The sequence below is a fragment of the Carassius auratus genome, chromosome 10, assembly GCF_003368295.1.
Source record: "Carassius auratus strain Wakin chromosome 10, ASM336829v1, whole genome shotgun sequence".
NCBI lineage: Eukaryota > Metazoa > Chordata > Actinopteri > Cypriniformes > Cyprinidae > Carassius > Carassius auratus.
The window spans coordinates 18,475,956-18,491,256 of NC_039252.1; the positions used below are offsets into that span (position 1 = coordinate 18,475,956).

The window sequence follows — 15,301 nt, forward strand, 5'->3', positions numbered from 1 at the left end:
TTATTTTATTTTTGTTTTAGTATTTTATTTTTTATTTTATTTTTTACCATTTTATTTTTCTTTAATGATTTTTCTTTTATTATTGAATTTTGTGTTTAATTTGATTTCATATTCAATTCTAAATTGTTTTCGGTTTTATTTCATTCTATTTTTTTACTCTGTTCTTTAATTGTTTAATAGATTTTTTCTCTTTTATTATTTTTTGTTTTATTCTATTTTGTTCTATTGTTTTATTCAACTTTGTTTTATTTTATTCATTCTGTTTTTAAATGTTGTTTATTTTATTTCATTCATTGTATTTTATTTGTATAATTAAATGTTTTACTGTTTTACTTATCATCTTTAATTTATTAAAAAATATATATATATATTTTTTTACTGTATTTTGTTTAACTTTTTCTATTTTATTTTCGGTTTAATGTTGTTATTTATTTTTTACTTTTTAATTTATTTCATTTTATTAAGTTTTTACTTTATTATTTTTTTTATTGCACACATGGAGCTGTTTCTTGGCACGTTGTCTGCTGTTAATAGAAACCATGAACCTGCTTCACAGTGGACAATCTAAATGTTTAGTCATTATCATGGCAACTATTCAAGAACATCAGGTGTAACTTTTTTCCCAATAAACTGAGTGACATTAATGATGCTTTTCCTCTATTAGCAGTGATGCATCGGCTCAGATCAGGGGCGGAGGTATAGAACCTTTTTTATGCTAAAAAGGTTCTATAATGACAAAAAAGAAAGGTTCTTGAGGCTATTATTCATATTACATTATTCTGCAACATTTTGTATTTGTAATTAAATTATTGTTTGTAGTAACTTAATATCATATTTTAATCATGCAGATTTTTGGAGAAAAACTGAAATGGCACTCTTCGTGTGATATTGATTAACTACATAAAATGATATAAATATATACATTTTCTAACCCCCATATCTTGAATTTTGTGATCATTCACATGCATTCAAAAATGTATTTGAATACACCGAATAATGCAGTGAAAGAACGCACTCAAAATGCACAAGGCACTAGTATGACTTCATGTAACTTTACATTAGCCTAGATGCGTGCACTTTTAGGCACGATTTGTTTAGTTTTTGAATATACTTGATACTGTTAAAAGACACATCAGTAAAACAAAATACAAGTTCACATATCACACCTATACACGCTTTGAAAACCTAATTAGAACTAGCTAGGCCTACTAAATTAGTTAAAAATGCCTATCCATATACAGCTATAATTCGCGAACCCCAAACTGACTCAAATGATTCGCGAATACACTACGAACTCCCGAATTGACTCAAATGATTTGCGAACCCGCTACGAACTCCCGAACTGATTCAATTGATTTGCGATCCCCAAACTGACTCAAATGATTCACGAACCCGCTACGAACTCCCGAACTGATTCAAATGATTCGCGATCCCGCTCCGAACTCCCAAACTGACTCAAATGATTCGCGAACCCACTACGAACTCCCGAACTGACTCAAATGATTTGCGATCCCGCTACGAACTCCCGAACTGATTCAAATGATTTGCGATCCCCAAACTGTCTCAAATGATTCGCGAACACTTTTTGAACTCCCGAACTGATTCAAATGATTCGCGAAACCGCTTTGAACTCCCAAACTGACTCAAATGATTCGCGAACCCACTACGAACTCCCGAACTGACTCAAATGATTCGCGATCCCGCTGCGAACTCCCGAACTGATTCAAATGATTTGCGATCCCCAAACAGTCTCAAATGATTCGCGAACACTTTTTGAACTCCCGAAATGATTCAAATGATTCGCGAAACCGCTTTGAACTGCCAAATTGACTCAAATGATTCGCTAACCTGCTACGAACTCCCGAACTGATTCAAATGATTCGCGATGCCCAAACTGACTCAAATGATTCGCGAACCCGCTTTGAACTCCCGAATTGACTCAAATGATCCGCGAACCCGCTACGAACTCCCAAACTGACTCAAATGATTCGCGATCCCGCTCCGAACTCCCGAACTGATTCAAATGTTTGCGATCCCCAAACTGACTCAAATGATTCGCGAAACCGCTACGAACTCCTGAACTGACTCAAATAACTCGCGATCATGCTCCGAACTCCCAAACTGATTCAAATGATTTGCAAACCCGCTTTGAACTCCCAAACTGACTCAAATCAATCACGATCTGAATTTCTGATTTATAAGGTCATCAGTAGTAGGACTGTGATCATGGGGACATACAATTGATGGCTGCATAATTAATATAGATTATTGAAAGTGCATATTGCAGAGAAAATGTGCAGAGTGAGAGAAAGAGGGGGATTCAGGGAAAGAGTATAGAGACAGTGAATGCCTTGATTCTTCTTGATACTCCATTTGATTATTTTGCCGTCCACAGACTAAGGATTTTGATTTATTTTTTAAGTATAACCCAATTCAAACAACTGAAAGAGTCAAAGAGATTAGCAGTCTGGTGGACACATGAATTGGTTGGTGGTGACTGCAGCAACAGAGGTGGCCTGGGGTGGAGTCAAATTCCCGGCCTGATTTACTGTCCCAATCCGCAACTGGCTCAGATTGATTTTCATTTCAGTACAAATGCATGTGAAATCTATATTCAGGTCAAGAAACCATGAAAGCTGTTTTCCTGTGCAAAACCAGCTGACACAATACTAGTGATGTGGGGTTGCACAGGTTTTATCCAGTTACAAGAGTCTTCTCAGGCTTTTAGTACATTGCTGAGATCTGGAAGGTTGCCAAGTAGTTGTTTAGGGTATCAAAAGACCCCAGTCATGATTTTCAGAAGATTTATTATCTGAAGTTTCAAAACTAAGTATGAACAATAGTAGGATACTCAGCTTTTCATACACCACTAAAAATGACCTATTCGTTCTGGATGTGCCACAAGATGGCACTGTATCAGCAGTTTTAACAGCTTTGTTTGAGTTAAACTTTTCAGATAAATAATTATCAAAAAATATTAGAAAATTTACTCTATATGATAAATCATATGTAGAAAATTCTCTCTCTCTCTCTATCTCTCTCTCACTCTCTCTCTCTATATATATATACATATATTTATTTTTTCTAAATAATTATTTGTCTAAAATGGAAAAAAAAATATTTATAAAAAAATATATTAGATAATTATAAAAATGCTTTTGTATTTAAAAAAATATATATACAAAAATAAAAACATATACTGGAGAGGTAAATAAGTATATATGCATGCATAAGTATGCATATATAACTGTATTTTTCTGCTTTCTGATATTTTTGTTTATCAAATAAAAAATAAAATGCATGTGATTTTTTTAATAATCTTATTAAATGTATCTTTTTAATCCAATGTATTTTTTGTTTCTGTTCCATGTGATATTTACACATAATTAACTTTATTTACAAGCAACCAGTGTGATGTATGTTTGTTTTTATTTAGATTTTTATGCAGTATATTTATATACAACATTGTATAATATTCATATGATAACATATTATAAAAACACTGATGTTTTAAATATGATTTTTATCATTTGTAATATAATGTAAATATCAACAATGTGTTCTGCATTGTGTAAATAATACAAAAATATTTTTGTAATAATAAAATAATCTCTTATAAATAATAAATAGAGATGCTATATATATTTATTTATTTAGTCACATTTTTTTCTGATCCCCTTCTCCTCAGAGAAAACCCTTTAGATGTCTGTAAAGGATGTCAAATCATGAGTTTACGGACCACATCTGACCACAATCAGAAATCCTGTCCTAGTTCTGCTTTACACCTCAGATGAAGCTGAATTTACCCCATCATTGATCACGAGGCTTTCTGTGACATTTCAACTCACATGCAACATTTTGAGCTGTGTTACACATGCTCGTATATTGCGAGATGAATGAGTTTTGACTGTTAGGATATTTAATATTAGCTGCAAATATTCTAGTGCATGTTCCCAAAGAAGTCTGGGTATGCTCTTAACTTATTTCCAAATATATTGTATTTAAAGAGTATATACTGTGTAACCAAACATGTTAGGGATAGATCTATATGTAATTATCTATATACATATACATATTAATCAGCATCATTCTGGCTAGCTAGCTAGCTTGTGCATGTTAATTGATAATGGGATAATTATTGCGATTCAGAATCAGCGTTCAAGTAAGAAATGTCTTCTACAAGCAGTGAGTGATTTTCTGCTTTTATCATATTAACACCGGAGACTGTATATTGTCACTGGAGACACCTGACACTTATGTTACATCTTGTAAAAGATGCATAATAGTTGCCCATTAAGGAGTGGTAGTGGTTATATTTAAGAGGCTGCATACAGTGCAAAATGCTGGACTATGGCGGCAAGTCTCAAGGACAAGCCGGACGACAGACATGGGTTATGACCTGGCACTTACGTGGAAGAGGATTGGCCATCAGGTCCACCTCTAATCCCAAATCCTGGGAGGAGCGCCAGCTTCCCTCTCAGACTGTGTGCTTCCTGACACAGCCTACTGTAACAGAGGAGACTCTACAGGTAAAACTCTCATCTCTTATACTACTTACAAAAATTGCAAATAACTTTAAGCTAAGGTTGAGAATTGGGAATTCCAGAAACTGGATATATAAATTGGATTTGGATTGGTACATATTGAAAATGCTGAATGCAAAGTGGTAAGCCAGCAATCAGCTGTTTTATTTGGTTGGATATTTACTTGTTAACAAAGTGCAACAACTTTTAAATATTTTCCTCATTTGATATACTTAAGTTGTATTGAATGACTGTAAAACAGATTGGAGATACATATATATAGTTTACTATTTCAATAGGAAGCAATAGTTGGAATCGCTGTGACATTATGGACGTTACACAGTATCTTATTTAGAGCTATTCTCTTAACATTCTGGACTAATCCTTGAGTTTAAAGCCTAATAATCCCTCACAAATCGCCAAGAGATAGACTTTAAACCACGGTCAAGTGCTGACGGGAAACCTGCTTAGAAGTATCACAGAGTGTTCATGGTTTTGGGTTTATAATGTAGATCTGAGTTCAGGGCAGGCTGGTCTTGTGTTCAGTTGTGTGACTGGTTCAGAATCTCACGTAAGAACACAAGGACTCTGGGTAGACTGGTGCCAGCTGGGGCTTTGTTCCAAACACTTCATATAGTCTACTAGTCTATTAATAACACTTTCACTTTTAGAGTTCCAGTTGCAGTGTCAAAAGGACGTTGTCAAGGATGTCAACAAATGTTAAACGTTTAAGAGTCTGCTTTGGAGAAACCATTACTTATTGACCAAATTTTGGGGTTCCAAATTGTAGAGGTGTATTTGAAATAAGGTGATACTTGTCAGCTTAGGACACCATCAACTACTCTAACACAAAGTTTAGTCTGATAGCTATAGTCTTAAAAAGAAGCTGTGATCACTGTGAAAACCTTGCCACCTTGTTCTAGCAGTGCTGATCCCGTCAGAACTTTTTGACAAGAAACGGTGTGAAGATGGCAAGCTCATTCGCCAAGTTGATGTCGAGCCGTACCACTGGCTTGCTCATGGCGAGCCTTGGAGCTGGTGCTATTGCAACTGGTTACTTAATGAGCGATAATGCTGCCGTCTCTGCAGATCAGAGGAGGAAACTCTACCCTCCCAGGTAAGCACTGGAGGCATGAGTACAATTTCATCCCATTGATAATATTGCATGAAATACAGCTAGTCGTTATTTAATAGATATCTAGACTTGCTTTTATGATCATCATTTGTCACTTAACACATTGCTTATTTAGCAATCATGTCAGAATAAAATGCATGAGAAGTTAAGAACAAAGGGTGAGGTACTTTCTATTCCATCAGCTTACTTGCATGTGTTTTGCAATGGAAAAAAATGATCAGACATAGAGGTCATGACGTACTGTGTGATGAAGTATCACACGTCAACTGAGTGAAAGGTAAATGGGTGGGAACATTTAAGTAGCTTATGTCCTGTCCTGCATATCACCTTATTTGCACTAATCTAATCGATGCCGAAGACCAAATCAGATCAGCAGTCCAAGATTTACATTCCACATATGAAGAGAGTTTCTCTTTTAGAATGATCCAAAACCAACATTCTTCATAGTTAAATTCATCTGTCCCAAATACCTCCACCAAGCTTTGAGATCCTCTAAGTCCAGACTGACTTAATCCTGGATAGACTTTCGAGTAGTAGTACACTATTGATACACCAGTCTTGTGATTTGACTGAATCTCCAAAAGGTTCACCATTTGAGCCAGTGCCAATGACAACTCTTCACATAGTGGATGAGTTGTACAGTCTTATAGCATTAGATAGAAACAACCTTCTGTAGTGTTCCCTATTGCATCAAGGTTGCATCACTCTACTGCTGAGCACAGTCTTCATTCCAGCAAGAATGCCATGGGGCAACTATTTGGACGTCATTTTCCTCTCATTCATAACTTCCACAGACTCTAGGTCATTGGTCTCAAACGCAATTCCTGGAGGGCCACAGCTCTGCACAGCTTTGCTCCAACCCTAATCAAACACACCAGATCCAGCTTATCTGTCTTAGGACTGCTAGAAACTTCCAAACAGATGTGAGTTGGAGCTAAATTCTGCAGAGCTGTGACCCTCCAGGAATTGAGCTTGAGACCACTGCTAGATCTTTCCCAATGACAGAACATGACTAAAGATGTGCGTTTGTGTTCCTCAACAGTGCCGACTTCCCTGACCTTCGTAAACACAATAACTGCATGGCCAGTGCACTAACCCCGGCCATCTATGCCAAACTGAGGGACAAGATCACCCCAAACAACTGGACTCTTGACCAGTGCATTCAGACTGGTGTGGACAACCCTGGTCATCCCTTCATCAAGACAGTTGGGATGGTTGCTGGTGACGAGGAGAGCTATGAGGTACAGCCATACCATCAAACTACCTACATGTTTTTTTATATGACATAATATCCAAATTCTCTTTCTAAGGTAATTTTGTTCAATCCTTGATGAAAAGACTAGCTGGTCAATGGTATATGTTGTGCTACCGATGCTGGCTTCTTAACCAGTACAACTTCCTTGATCATCCTGCTTTGCCAGAAAGACCAAGTTAATGGTACAACTATGTAGGTCTGCTGACTAGACCACCACTAAACAACATTAACCACCTTGGCCAAATCTAATTTATTATTGTATAAACAGGACTTTTCAGCAAGTTCTGGCTTTGCCTCTACTCTCTTTTCAAGGTAATGATATGCAAACTAATCTAAAGAAAACACCCTTGACTTTTTTGCCAAATGATGTTGCAGGTTTTTGCTGAAATCTTTGATCCAGTAATCAAGGACAGACACAATGGCTATGACCCAAGGACCATGAAGCATCCCACTGACCTGGATGCCTCCAAGGTGAACATCTAACATTTATTTCTTAATGCAAAATTATGCATTATATTCCCATTTAATTCTATTTTCTACCAATTTGTTTTTGGCTTTTCTTTATCTTCCAGATCCATTCAGGTGTGTTCGATGAAAAGTATGTCCTGTCCTCCCGTGTACGCACAGGCCGAAGTATCCGTGGCCTCAGCCTTCCCCCTGCCTGCAGCCGCTCTGAGCGACGTGAAGTCGAAAGGGTCACGGTCCAGGCCTTGGCTGGCCTGAAGGGTGACCTCTCTGGTCGTTACTACAGCCTGACTGAAATGACTGAACAAGAGCAGCAGAGACTTATCGATGTGAGTTGCTTCCATACAACTCTTTCAGTCATGGGATACTTTGGTGCTTGGTTGATAATGTGATTGGGTTTAAGTGTGCTGCTTCCACACATCATGATGATGAACTCTTCCTTTCATGCTGGCATTGCTTAGGAGCATTTTCTCTTTGACAAGCCTGTGTCTCCTCTGCTCACTGCATCTGGGATGGCCAGGGACTGGCCAGATGCTCGTGGGATCTGGTAAGGCTAGACCGAGAGAAAACAAGCTGTGACAGTACAACCCCAACAGTCTCTTTAGTTCTAGACCCTTCCTCCCATCTTCCATTTTTTTTCATAGGTTGCATTCGACTGAAGAAGTGTTGCAAGTGTCTGGTCTACTTCTAATTCTGTGATCCTCCTCCAGTTCCACCTATCTTTATCTTTCTTTCATCCTTCTGTAGGACCACTTCCTTTTTGACAAACCTGTGTCCCCCTTGTTGACTTGTGCCTTTATGGCCCGTGACTGGCCAGATGCAAGAGGCATCTGGTATGGCTTTAGGAAGTTCTTAGCATGATTTGATCACCATTTATGTAACTAACAAGATATGTCACATAAGAACAATCTAAATATTCTCACATTTGCCTCCAAGCAAAGAACTGCATTCAGATAAAACTTGCATATGAAGCTTTAATGTTAGATTGAAGGCATAACAGTACAGAGCCTCTTTTAGTCTTTTAAAAAATCCCATTATTTGCAAGGCATAACAATGAGAAGACCTTCCTAATATGGATCAATGAGGAAGACCACACCCGTGTGATTTCAATGGAGAAGGGTGGCAACATGAAAAGGGTGTTTGAGAGGTTCTGCAGAGGACTCAAACAGGTAAAACCACACATCCTTCATGCTTTTAACAATTATAAACCTACCTAGAGTTGTCCTATAAGGTTAATGTCTTTCATCTGTTGGCTGCCTCTCTGTTGCACAGGTGGAACAATTGATTCAGGAGAGAGGCTGGGAGTTTATGTGGAATGAACGTCTTGGCTACATCCTGACCTGCCCATCCAACTTGGGGACCGGCCTCAGAGCTGGAGTACACATCCGCTTGCCAAAGCTCAGCAAGGTTACAATAATTACCTTTATCTTATAGTGAAAGCTTCTGGACGTGAGTTATATCTAATGTTATTCAAACAATTGCATGTAGGACCCTCGCTTAGGCAAGATCCTGGATAACTTGCGGCTGCAGAAGCGTGGCACTGGAGGAGTGGACACAGCTGCAGTGGGTGATGTCTTCGACATCTCTAACCTTGACCGCCTGGGTAAATCCGAGGTAGGTCATTCAAAATCAAATGGGTTAACTTGCATGGAGTTTTAGATGCATACGTTTCTCAAACTCTGGTGTGACTCTGCTTTTCTGTACCAGGTGGAACTGGTGCAGCTAGTCGTTGATGGTGTCAACTACCTGATAGAGTGTGAGAAGAGGCTGGAAAAGGGCCAGGATATCAAAATCCCTGCCCCCATCCAACACTTTAGGAAGTGAGCAATGCTCTTTTAATGAAGTATAGACCCAGCAAGAGAAGCTCGGACACTCCTTCCACTAATCCCAAAACCGGAGGTCTTATATGTATAGAAAGCTCAATAAAATGAACCATAAAACTACAAATGCTTTATTTCTTTGCAACCACTAACAATATGCAACTGATAGAATGCTGCCATTGCAATCATACCAAAAATGCTTGTTAGCAGTGTAAAGATCTACTTTTGTTATAACAGCAGTTCTAGTTTTCTAACGTTGCTTGCTAGACATCTTATGTTGCTGCCAGAAGCTTTTTACTCTATTTAAGTATTTAGCAGCAGGATGCCACTAACAAGGTCAACGCAGTTGCTCTGCCATCACAGACAGTAATGGGTTTATCATTACAAGGTTCTGGGAACTCAGTTGCCGGACACATGGCCCAAGCACTACACTAAATCAAACCAATACTTTTTTGTTCTCCCAGATTTCTCGATGATGACTGTTTCAATGTCACCTACTAAATATATCTGATCATCTGAGGAAAATAAAACTTTTTTCACTATGAACAGTCTTTTATCCATTGTAAAATGCAGAAGGTCCGATCTACTTTACACAATGGTTTGAACTGTAATTAATTTAACGCCACTCCCATCGTTAGACAGACTAATCCATGGGGGCTAATTGCTACATTTGGAGCTGCTTAGTGCCGTATCTAATAATGCTAATCTTGGTTCTATACTTAAGAGAGAAGTGGATGTGGGTAAATATATGTGTGCTTTTACAAAATGGGTTCAGCGTGCTAGCTGTAGAAGCCACTGAAAAAAACACAGAGGCTATTTTAGAGGGTCTACTCTACATGCAACCAAAACCCAGAATTAACCAATAATTATGGTAATAAAACAATTTACCCTCTGACAACATCACTGTACCTTGGAACCAGCACTACGTTTTTTATGGACAGACGAATGTTTAACAATAAAAACACTTATCAATATGAGAAAAATTTTCAACTATAGGTTAAATGGTCTGATCTGCTACTTCTCTTGTCCTGAAAAAAATATTTATAGAATACTGTAACTCTTACAAATTTACCAAGTGTGTGTACAACTGTAGGTATGACTAGCATTAACTGAGAACTTTCTGTTTTTGATTAAAGTGGTAGCTAATAGCAAATGACCACATTATTTGTCGTTGGTAACTATGGTAGCTCAATGCACTGAGGAATCCTGTAGTCTATAAGAAAATATATTTTAATAGAATTACACAAATTGACCATTTTACCTTGAAATCAGATCTTCATAGTGGTTTGGCGGTTCATTTAACCTTTTCCTGGATCTGAAGCATCAAACGCCCCCTAGTGGCCATGATGAAGACGTGCTTCTTTGTCAGAAGTGCAAGGTGTTTTGGATTCTGTATAATAGGAGTAAACTGATTTTTTTCCAGAACAAAAACATTAGTTATTTTCATATTAATTGCACAACCCCTCAATCCAAGAAAAAAAGGCCTCTGTAAAACTTGACAACTAAAATTTAGTAGTGTTTGTATAACTAGTATACTTATGAGTAAACTACACATTTCTGCCAAATCCAGGAATAAACTAGTGAAAAGAGATATTACTATTCCTATACGACTGTATATCTCACATGCAGTTTAAAAGGGAGGTTAAGTTTAGTAATTTGGTAACACTTTAGATTAGGGAAAACTATCCATCATTACCTAGTTGCTTAATATCATGCATATTACTAAAATATTGTCTGTTTATTAGTACTTATAAAGCACATATTAATGCATGATTATAGTCTAGAGCCCTTATCCCGACCCAATATTTAACATAACTACCACTTTACTATTAATAAATGGGATATTAAGAGTTTTGAAGGGAAAACTCTTAGTTAAGAGAGAGCATTGTTCCCATTATCTGGTTTGTGTGTCCCTTAAGATACATGAAGTTCAGTCAGACACAAAGTCAAGTTTTGCTTTCCTTTTTATGACATCATAAACATTATATTGATGACAGTGACTAGTTTGTGATTTAGTGAGTTACAAACTGAGATTATGAAGAACATGAAACCTTGTTCCACAGAAAACAGTGCAACCTAAGCAAAAAGAAATATTACAGAGATGAAAGAGAAATATAAAAGAAACATTTGCCACACACCTTTGACGTATTATGTGTTTTCATTCAAGAAACTATTGGACTTGGATTTCTTCTGTCATAACTTTTAAAGTGAAACGACTTAACATTATACTCTGGTTCAGTATTCTGCAATGAAGACAGTCAAGATTCATCACGCAGCAGATTACATGACCTGAACACATCTCTGTGCAGTTTAAGAACAAATTAAAAAGGAACAACCTTTCCGCCCCCGTCCTTCCCCACCCCCTAATCTCACCACTTTTATCGAGTTCTCATTCGCACGTTTCCCTCATCACAATTTTGACACGCTTCGACACCCAGAGGCTGAGAAGTCACGGGTCTTTCTGCCGAAGGTGACATGCGTTTGGGATGCTCCGCGGGGGACCGAGAGTGAGGGCGGACTGGCGGGGACTCGGATTGGGGGAAACGGTTTTGGAGGAGTGGGCAAAGAAGAAACAAGGGAAACGCGCCCGCGTGATATCACTCTAATGGCCGCTTCTCGCTATGTTTCTTTGTAAACTCATCCGCGTTCTTAAAGAATTTTTTACGGTCTTTTGAATATTCCTCCGCTAGGTCGGCCCTCAGCGGGTGTTCTGGTTGGGGATCGTTGACGAGAGCGATGAGAGACTGGATTACTGGAGAAAGAGAGGAGAAAACACATTTAATGCAGATATTATTGGTGCGAGGTGGATCAAATGGTTTAGAGATGTGCCATACCTTGGTCAGTTTTGGTGGCAGGTTTCCAGTTCTCAGCACTTATGACCGGCAGACACACCTGACCCTTCTCATCAATGTTCGGGTGGTAGATCTTGGTTTTAAATGTGATCTTTGGAGGCTTAAAAGGGTATTCTGCTGGGAATGTGATCTCAATCCGGAACGCACCTTTGTCGTATGGAGGGTTGTCCTGAAAACAGAAAGCAGGGTGCATGCAAAACGGTTCAATTGAGAGATGATGGTGGTGATGTACCGTATTTATGCATGCAGAAAAAAAACACATTCACATTCAATAAAAACTTACAGGAACAATGAGTCCTTGCCAGGTCAGAATGTTTGACTCATCCACCTGAATGTTGCGGAAATTTTTCATTCCAGACTTGCGGATTTCATCAAGTTCCTGTTGAACACAGCACATGAAGGTACAAAGAAACCTGATACTTCTGGAATCATTGAGAAATTTGAGAAACCACAAAGTGAGAACAAAATACTTTCGGTTTCACCGTGCTCATGTGAACAATTCTCATCCTCAGTTAAAAACCTAGAGTTAACTTGTTGTAATCCAAGCTGTATTGATTTTGAACCTGTTAACTGTCACTCACATTTTTTAACATAGACTTAAAAGTGCATGATCCAAACCTCAATTTTAATAATTCATGATTGAAAACATTTTATAATATGATTGTGATGTACCATTTTCATGGTAATGCAATGTTTGAATATAAAATGGGTTTCAAAGGATGACTTTTGAGATTTTAAGTGATATATAATTTCTAATGATTTCTAAAGTTGATAGAGAAAAAGGCAACAAAGAAGACTTTTTTTGACAAAGGTCAGAAGGTTTTTGAGGTGCACTCTTGCCATAAATTAATTATTACTTTCCCTATATAATTTTTAACAAAAAAGATTGGTAAAATATATATTTAGGAGTCCTTTCCAACGATTTAAAGTTTGTCATGATTAGATTAAGATTTAATTGTAATACAGTGAAGTAAGCGTAGGCGGCCCACCGAGGGTCCAGGTGGCAGTTAACAGGTTAAATCTGTTAAAATGAAACAAATACACGCCAAATACTGTATAATATCTTGGAGATTTAACAGGGTGAGAAGCACAAGAGTTTTGAAACATGAATGTAATCATTAAAAACTAACAGAATTCATATATTTATAAAAACACCGTTAATCTTTAAAAAAAAATGTCGTTTACAAATGATTTTATTAAAGGAAGAAAAAACAGGCATCATAACGTTACTTCCTGTTTCTATTTCTCATAAATTAAATTACACCCTAAGAAAACTATAAAACAACTTCATCTGTTATATTAAAGTAGTTAGTATTCATTATACTTCGATTTGATCTATATTTCTGATTTGATATTAACTTAATAGACTAAACTTAGAGATGAGGTAGTTTGTGTCGTATCTACTAAACATCATCGGACAACAAAAACAACACTCTTGACAGACGTGCATAAGTTTATTCTGAAGCACGTTATAAATTAGACTCTGAATATCTTATTTGAGCTTTATCTGACTCTTTATTTCCATTAGAAGAGTAAACACGAACTATGGCTAAAGATCGTTAGCTTCTTCCTCATCATCCTCGTCACATTTCACACCAGAGTGCTCTAAAGTTTCAGCTTCGAGACCAACCGTGATTCAAGTTCAAATTATTACTATGAACGGAGATAAAGCCGGTAAAATATCGATTTAGTAGCCACAAAAGCAGATTTTTATCAGAATATTTACCTTATGCAGTCGCCTGCTCGCCGCCATCTTTGGATCTGCCTTTGCCCACAATGCAAAGCGCGATGAATTCAGTCACTTCAAACAAATGAATAAAAGTGATAAACGATCATTTGTGCGTCATCTGTGACAACTACAGTCTTATTTTACCATCATTAGAATGTTATAAATTAAATTTAACAGTGTTCATTTTAGTTAAAATAATTTCGGTTTGTGTTTATTTATATTGTGTTTAGTTATAGTTTTTATATAAATATTATTATATTTTAATTTCAGTTTTAGTTATTATACTAAATCAGATTTTAATTTAATTTAACTGAAAATGTATAGCTGTTACTTGAGGCAACAAAAAATTTATATTGTGAATAACATTAACACGCTTATGTAAATAATTAAATTGCAACCACAATTGAGGAAGAAGTAGCAAATATTGCTGATGGCTATATATATGTATGTGTATATGTATATGTATATATATATATATATATATATATATATATATATATATATATATATATATATATGTGTGTGTGTGTGTGTGTGTGTGTGTGTGTGTGTGTGTGCGTGCGTGCGTGCGTGTGTGTGTGTGTGTGTGTGTGTACATACATATATGTGTGTGTGTGTGTGTGTGTGTGTGTGTGTGTGTGTGTGTGTGTGTGTGTGTGTGTGTGTAAACAGTATACCTCCCCCAATGTCCAAACCAAAGGTACGCTCTTGGAGATGTTCTTTACATGAAAACTACAGTAATAGACTTGAATATGAGAAAGTAAAACAAAACGAGTCCACAAGATGGTGTAAGAGCACTTTATTAATGCTGCACATTCTGACACCCACCCACACACACACACACACACACACACACACACTCAATCACTGGGCTGCAGATCAACTGAAGCCTGTTAATTTAGGACACACATGTCTGCTTACTGTAGAATACGTAATTTAAAAAATGAAACATTTCCTAAACTGAAAGAAAAGTGAAAAAGTAAAGGGAATCTGGGCATTTAATAAACACATCTTACATACTTATTTCCTTTTCTATACGTCTATATGTTTATCATAGTTTCACTTCTCCTGGAGTAACAACATGTTAACGAACTGTCAATGGAAATGTCTTCACAAACCTGCTGTTCTTGTTTGTCTCTCAAAACCCCAGGGGCTTGAGATCCAGAAGTATTTAGCATGCAAAACCATCTGGCCTCAGTCAGAGATTTAAACATAAAAAATAAAAAAAACTATTCAAACAAAATCAAATGCTTGTAAATATGGTTAATTATTTAGTCAGAAAGTGTCACTTATGTGAAATTAGTAAAAAACGTACACGCCTGTAGGTTTGAAATCAGCGTTTAATATCAGAACTACATGTTTTTCTGTACAATACAGTCCCAAGAGACATAAAAGACCCCTACAACATCAAGATGCATAACTGACAGACTTTTTAGACAACAAATTATATAAAGATATGACTAATTATAATATAATACTTTTATAATAATTATAAAATGCCATTGCTCTAACTGTACTGACA

General features: G+C 36.9%; 2 protein-coding genes across 6 annotated transcripts; one reads left to right on the forward strand and one right to left on the reverse strand.

The window, feature by feature from the left end:
• Positions 1-4,436: 4,436 nt before the first annotated feature.
• Positions 4,437-9,289, forward strand: ckmt2a (creatine kinase, mitochondrial 2a (sarcomeric)). Of its 5 annotated transcripts, none has more exons than XM_026274209.1 (10): positions 4,437-4,529; positions 5,447-5,640; positions 6,701-6,899; positions 7,289-7,384; positions 7,486-7,707; positions 7,840-7,925; positions 8,424-8,547; positions 8,651-8,785; positions 8,867-8,992; positions 9,086-9,289. In XM_026274209.1, the coding sequence occupies exons 2-10, from the start codon at positions 5,492-5,494 to the stop codon at positions 9,200-9,202; spliced, it is 1,254 nt and encodes a 417-aa protein (XP_026129994.1). In that variant the 5' UTR covers positions 4,437-4,529; positions 5,447-5,491; the 3' UTR covers positions 9,203-9,289. The 5 variants fall into 5 exon arrangements, with proteins under 5 accessions (XP_026129994.1, XP_026129990.1, XP_026129991.1 ...); XM_026274205.1 differs by lacking the exon at positions 7,840-7,925 and adding an exon at positions 8,126-8,211 and having other exon boundaries at positions 9,086-9,286; XM_026274206.1 differs by lacking the exon at positions 7,840-7,925 and adding an exon at positions 8,126-8,211 and having other exon boundaries at positions 4,439-4,529; positions 5,450-5,640; positions 9,086-9,287.
• A 1,855-nt stretch (positions 9,290-11,144) lies between these two features.
• Positions 11,145-13,862, reverse strand: LOC113110169 (ubiquitin-conjugating enzyme E2 L3-like). Its single transcript, XM_026274210.1, has 4 exons — positions 13,777-13,862; positions 12,334-12,429; positions 12,033-12,219; positions 11,145-11,950 (listed from the first exon to the last, which is right to left on the reverse strand). The coding sequence occupies exons 1-4, from the start codon at positions 13,801-13,803 to the stop codon at positions 11,796-11,798; spliced, it is 465 nt and encodes a 154-aa protein (XP_026129995.1). The 5' UTR covers positions 13,804-13,862; the 3' UTR covers positions 11,145-11,795.
• Positions 13,863-15,301: the final 1,439 nt, after the last annotated feature.

Excerpts from the sequence above, each read along its gene's own strand:
- ckmt2a (XM_026274209.1), top strand. The coding sequence starts at position 5,492 with ATGGCAAGCTCATTCGCCAAGTTGATGTCGAGCCGTACCACTGGCTTG. Across the intron at positions 6,900-7,288 it reads GTGACGAGGAGAGCTATGAG|GTTTTTGCTGAAATCTTTGA; the intron begins GTACAGCCATAC and ends ATGATGTTGCAG. Across the intron at positions 7,385-7,485 it reads CTGACCTGGATGCCTCCAAG|ATCCATTCAGGTGTGTTCGA; the intron begins GTGAACATCTAA and ends TTTATCTTCCAG.
- LOC113110169 (XM_026274210.1), bottom strand. The coding sequence starts at position 13,803 with ATGGCGGCGAGCAGGCGACTGCATAAG. Across the intron at positions 12,430-13,776 it reads CGAGCAGGCGACTGCATAAG|GAACTTGATGAAATCCGCAA; the intron begins GTAAATATTCTG and ends TGTGTTCAACAG. Across the intron at positions 11,951-12,032 it reads TGCCACCAAAACTGACCAAG|TAATCCAGTCTCTCATCGCT; the intron begins GTATGGCACATC and ends CTCTTTCTCCAG.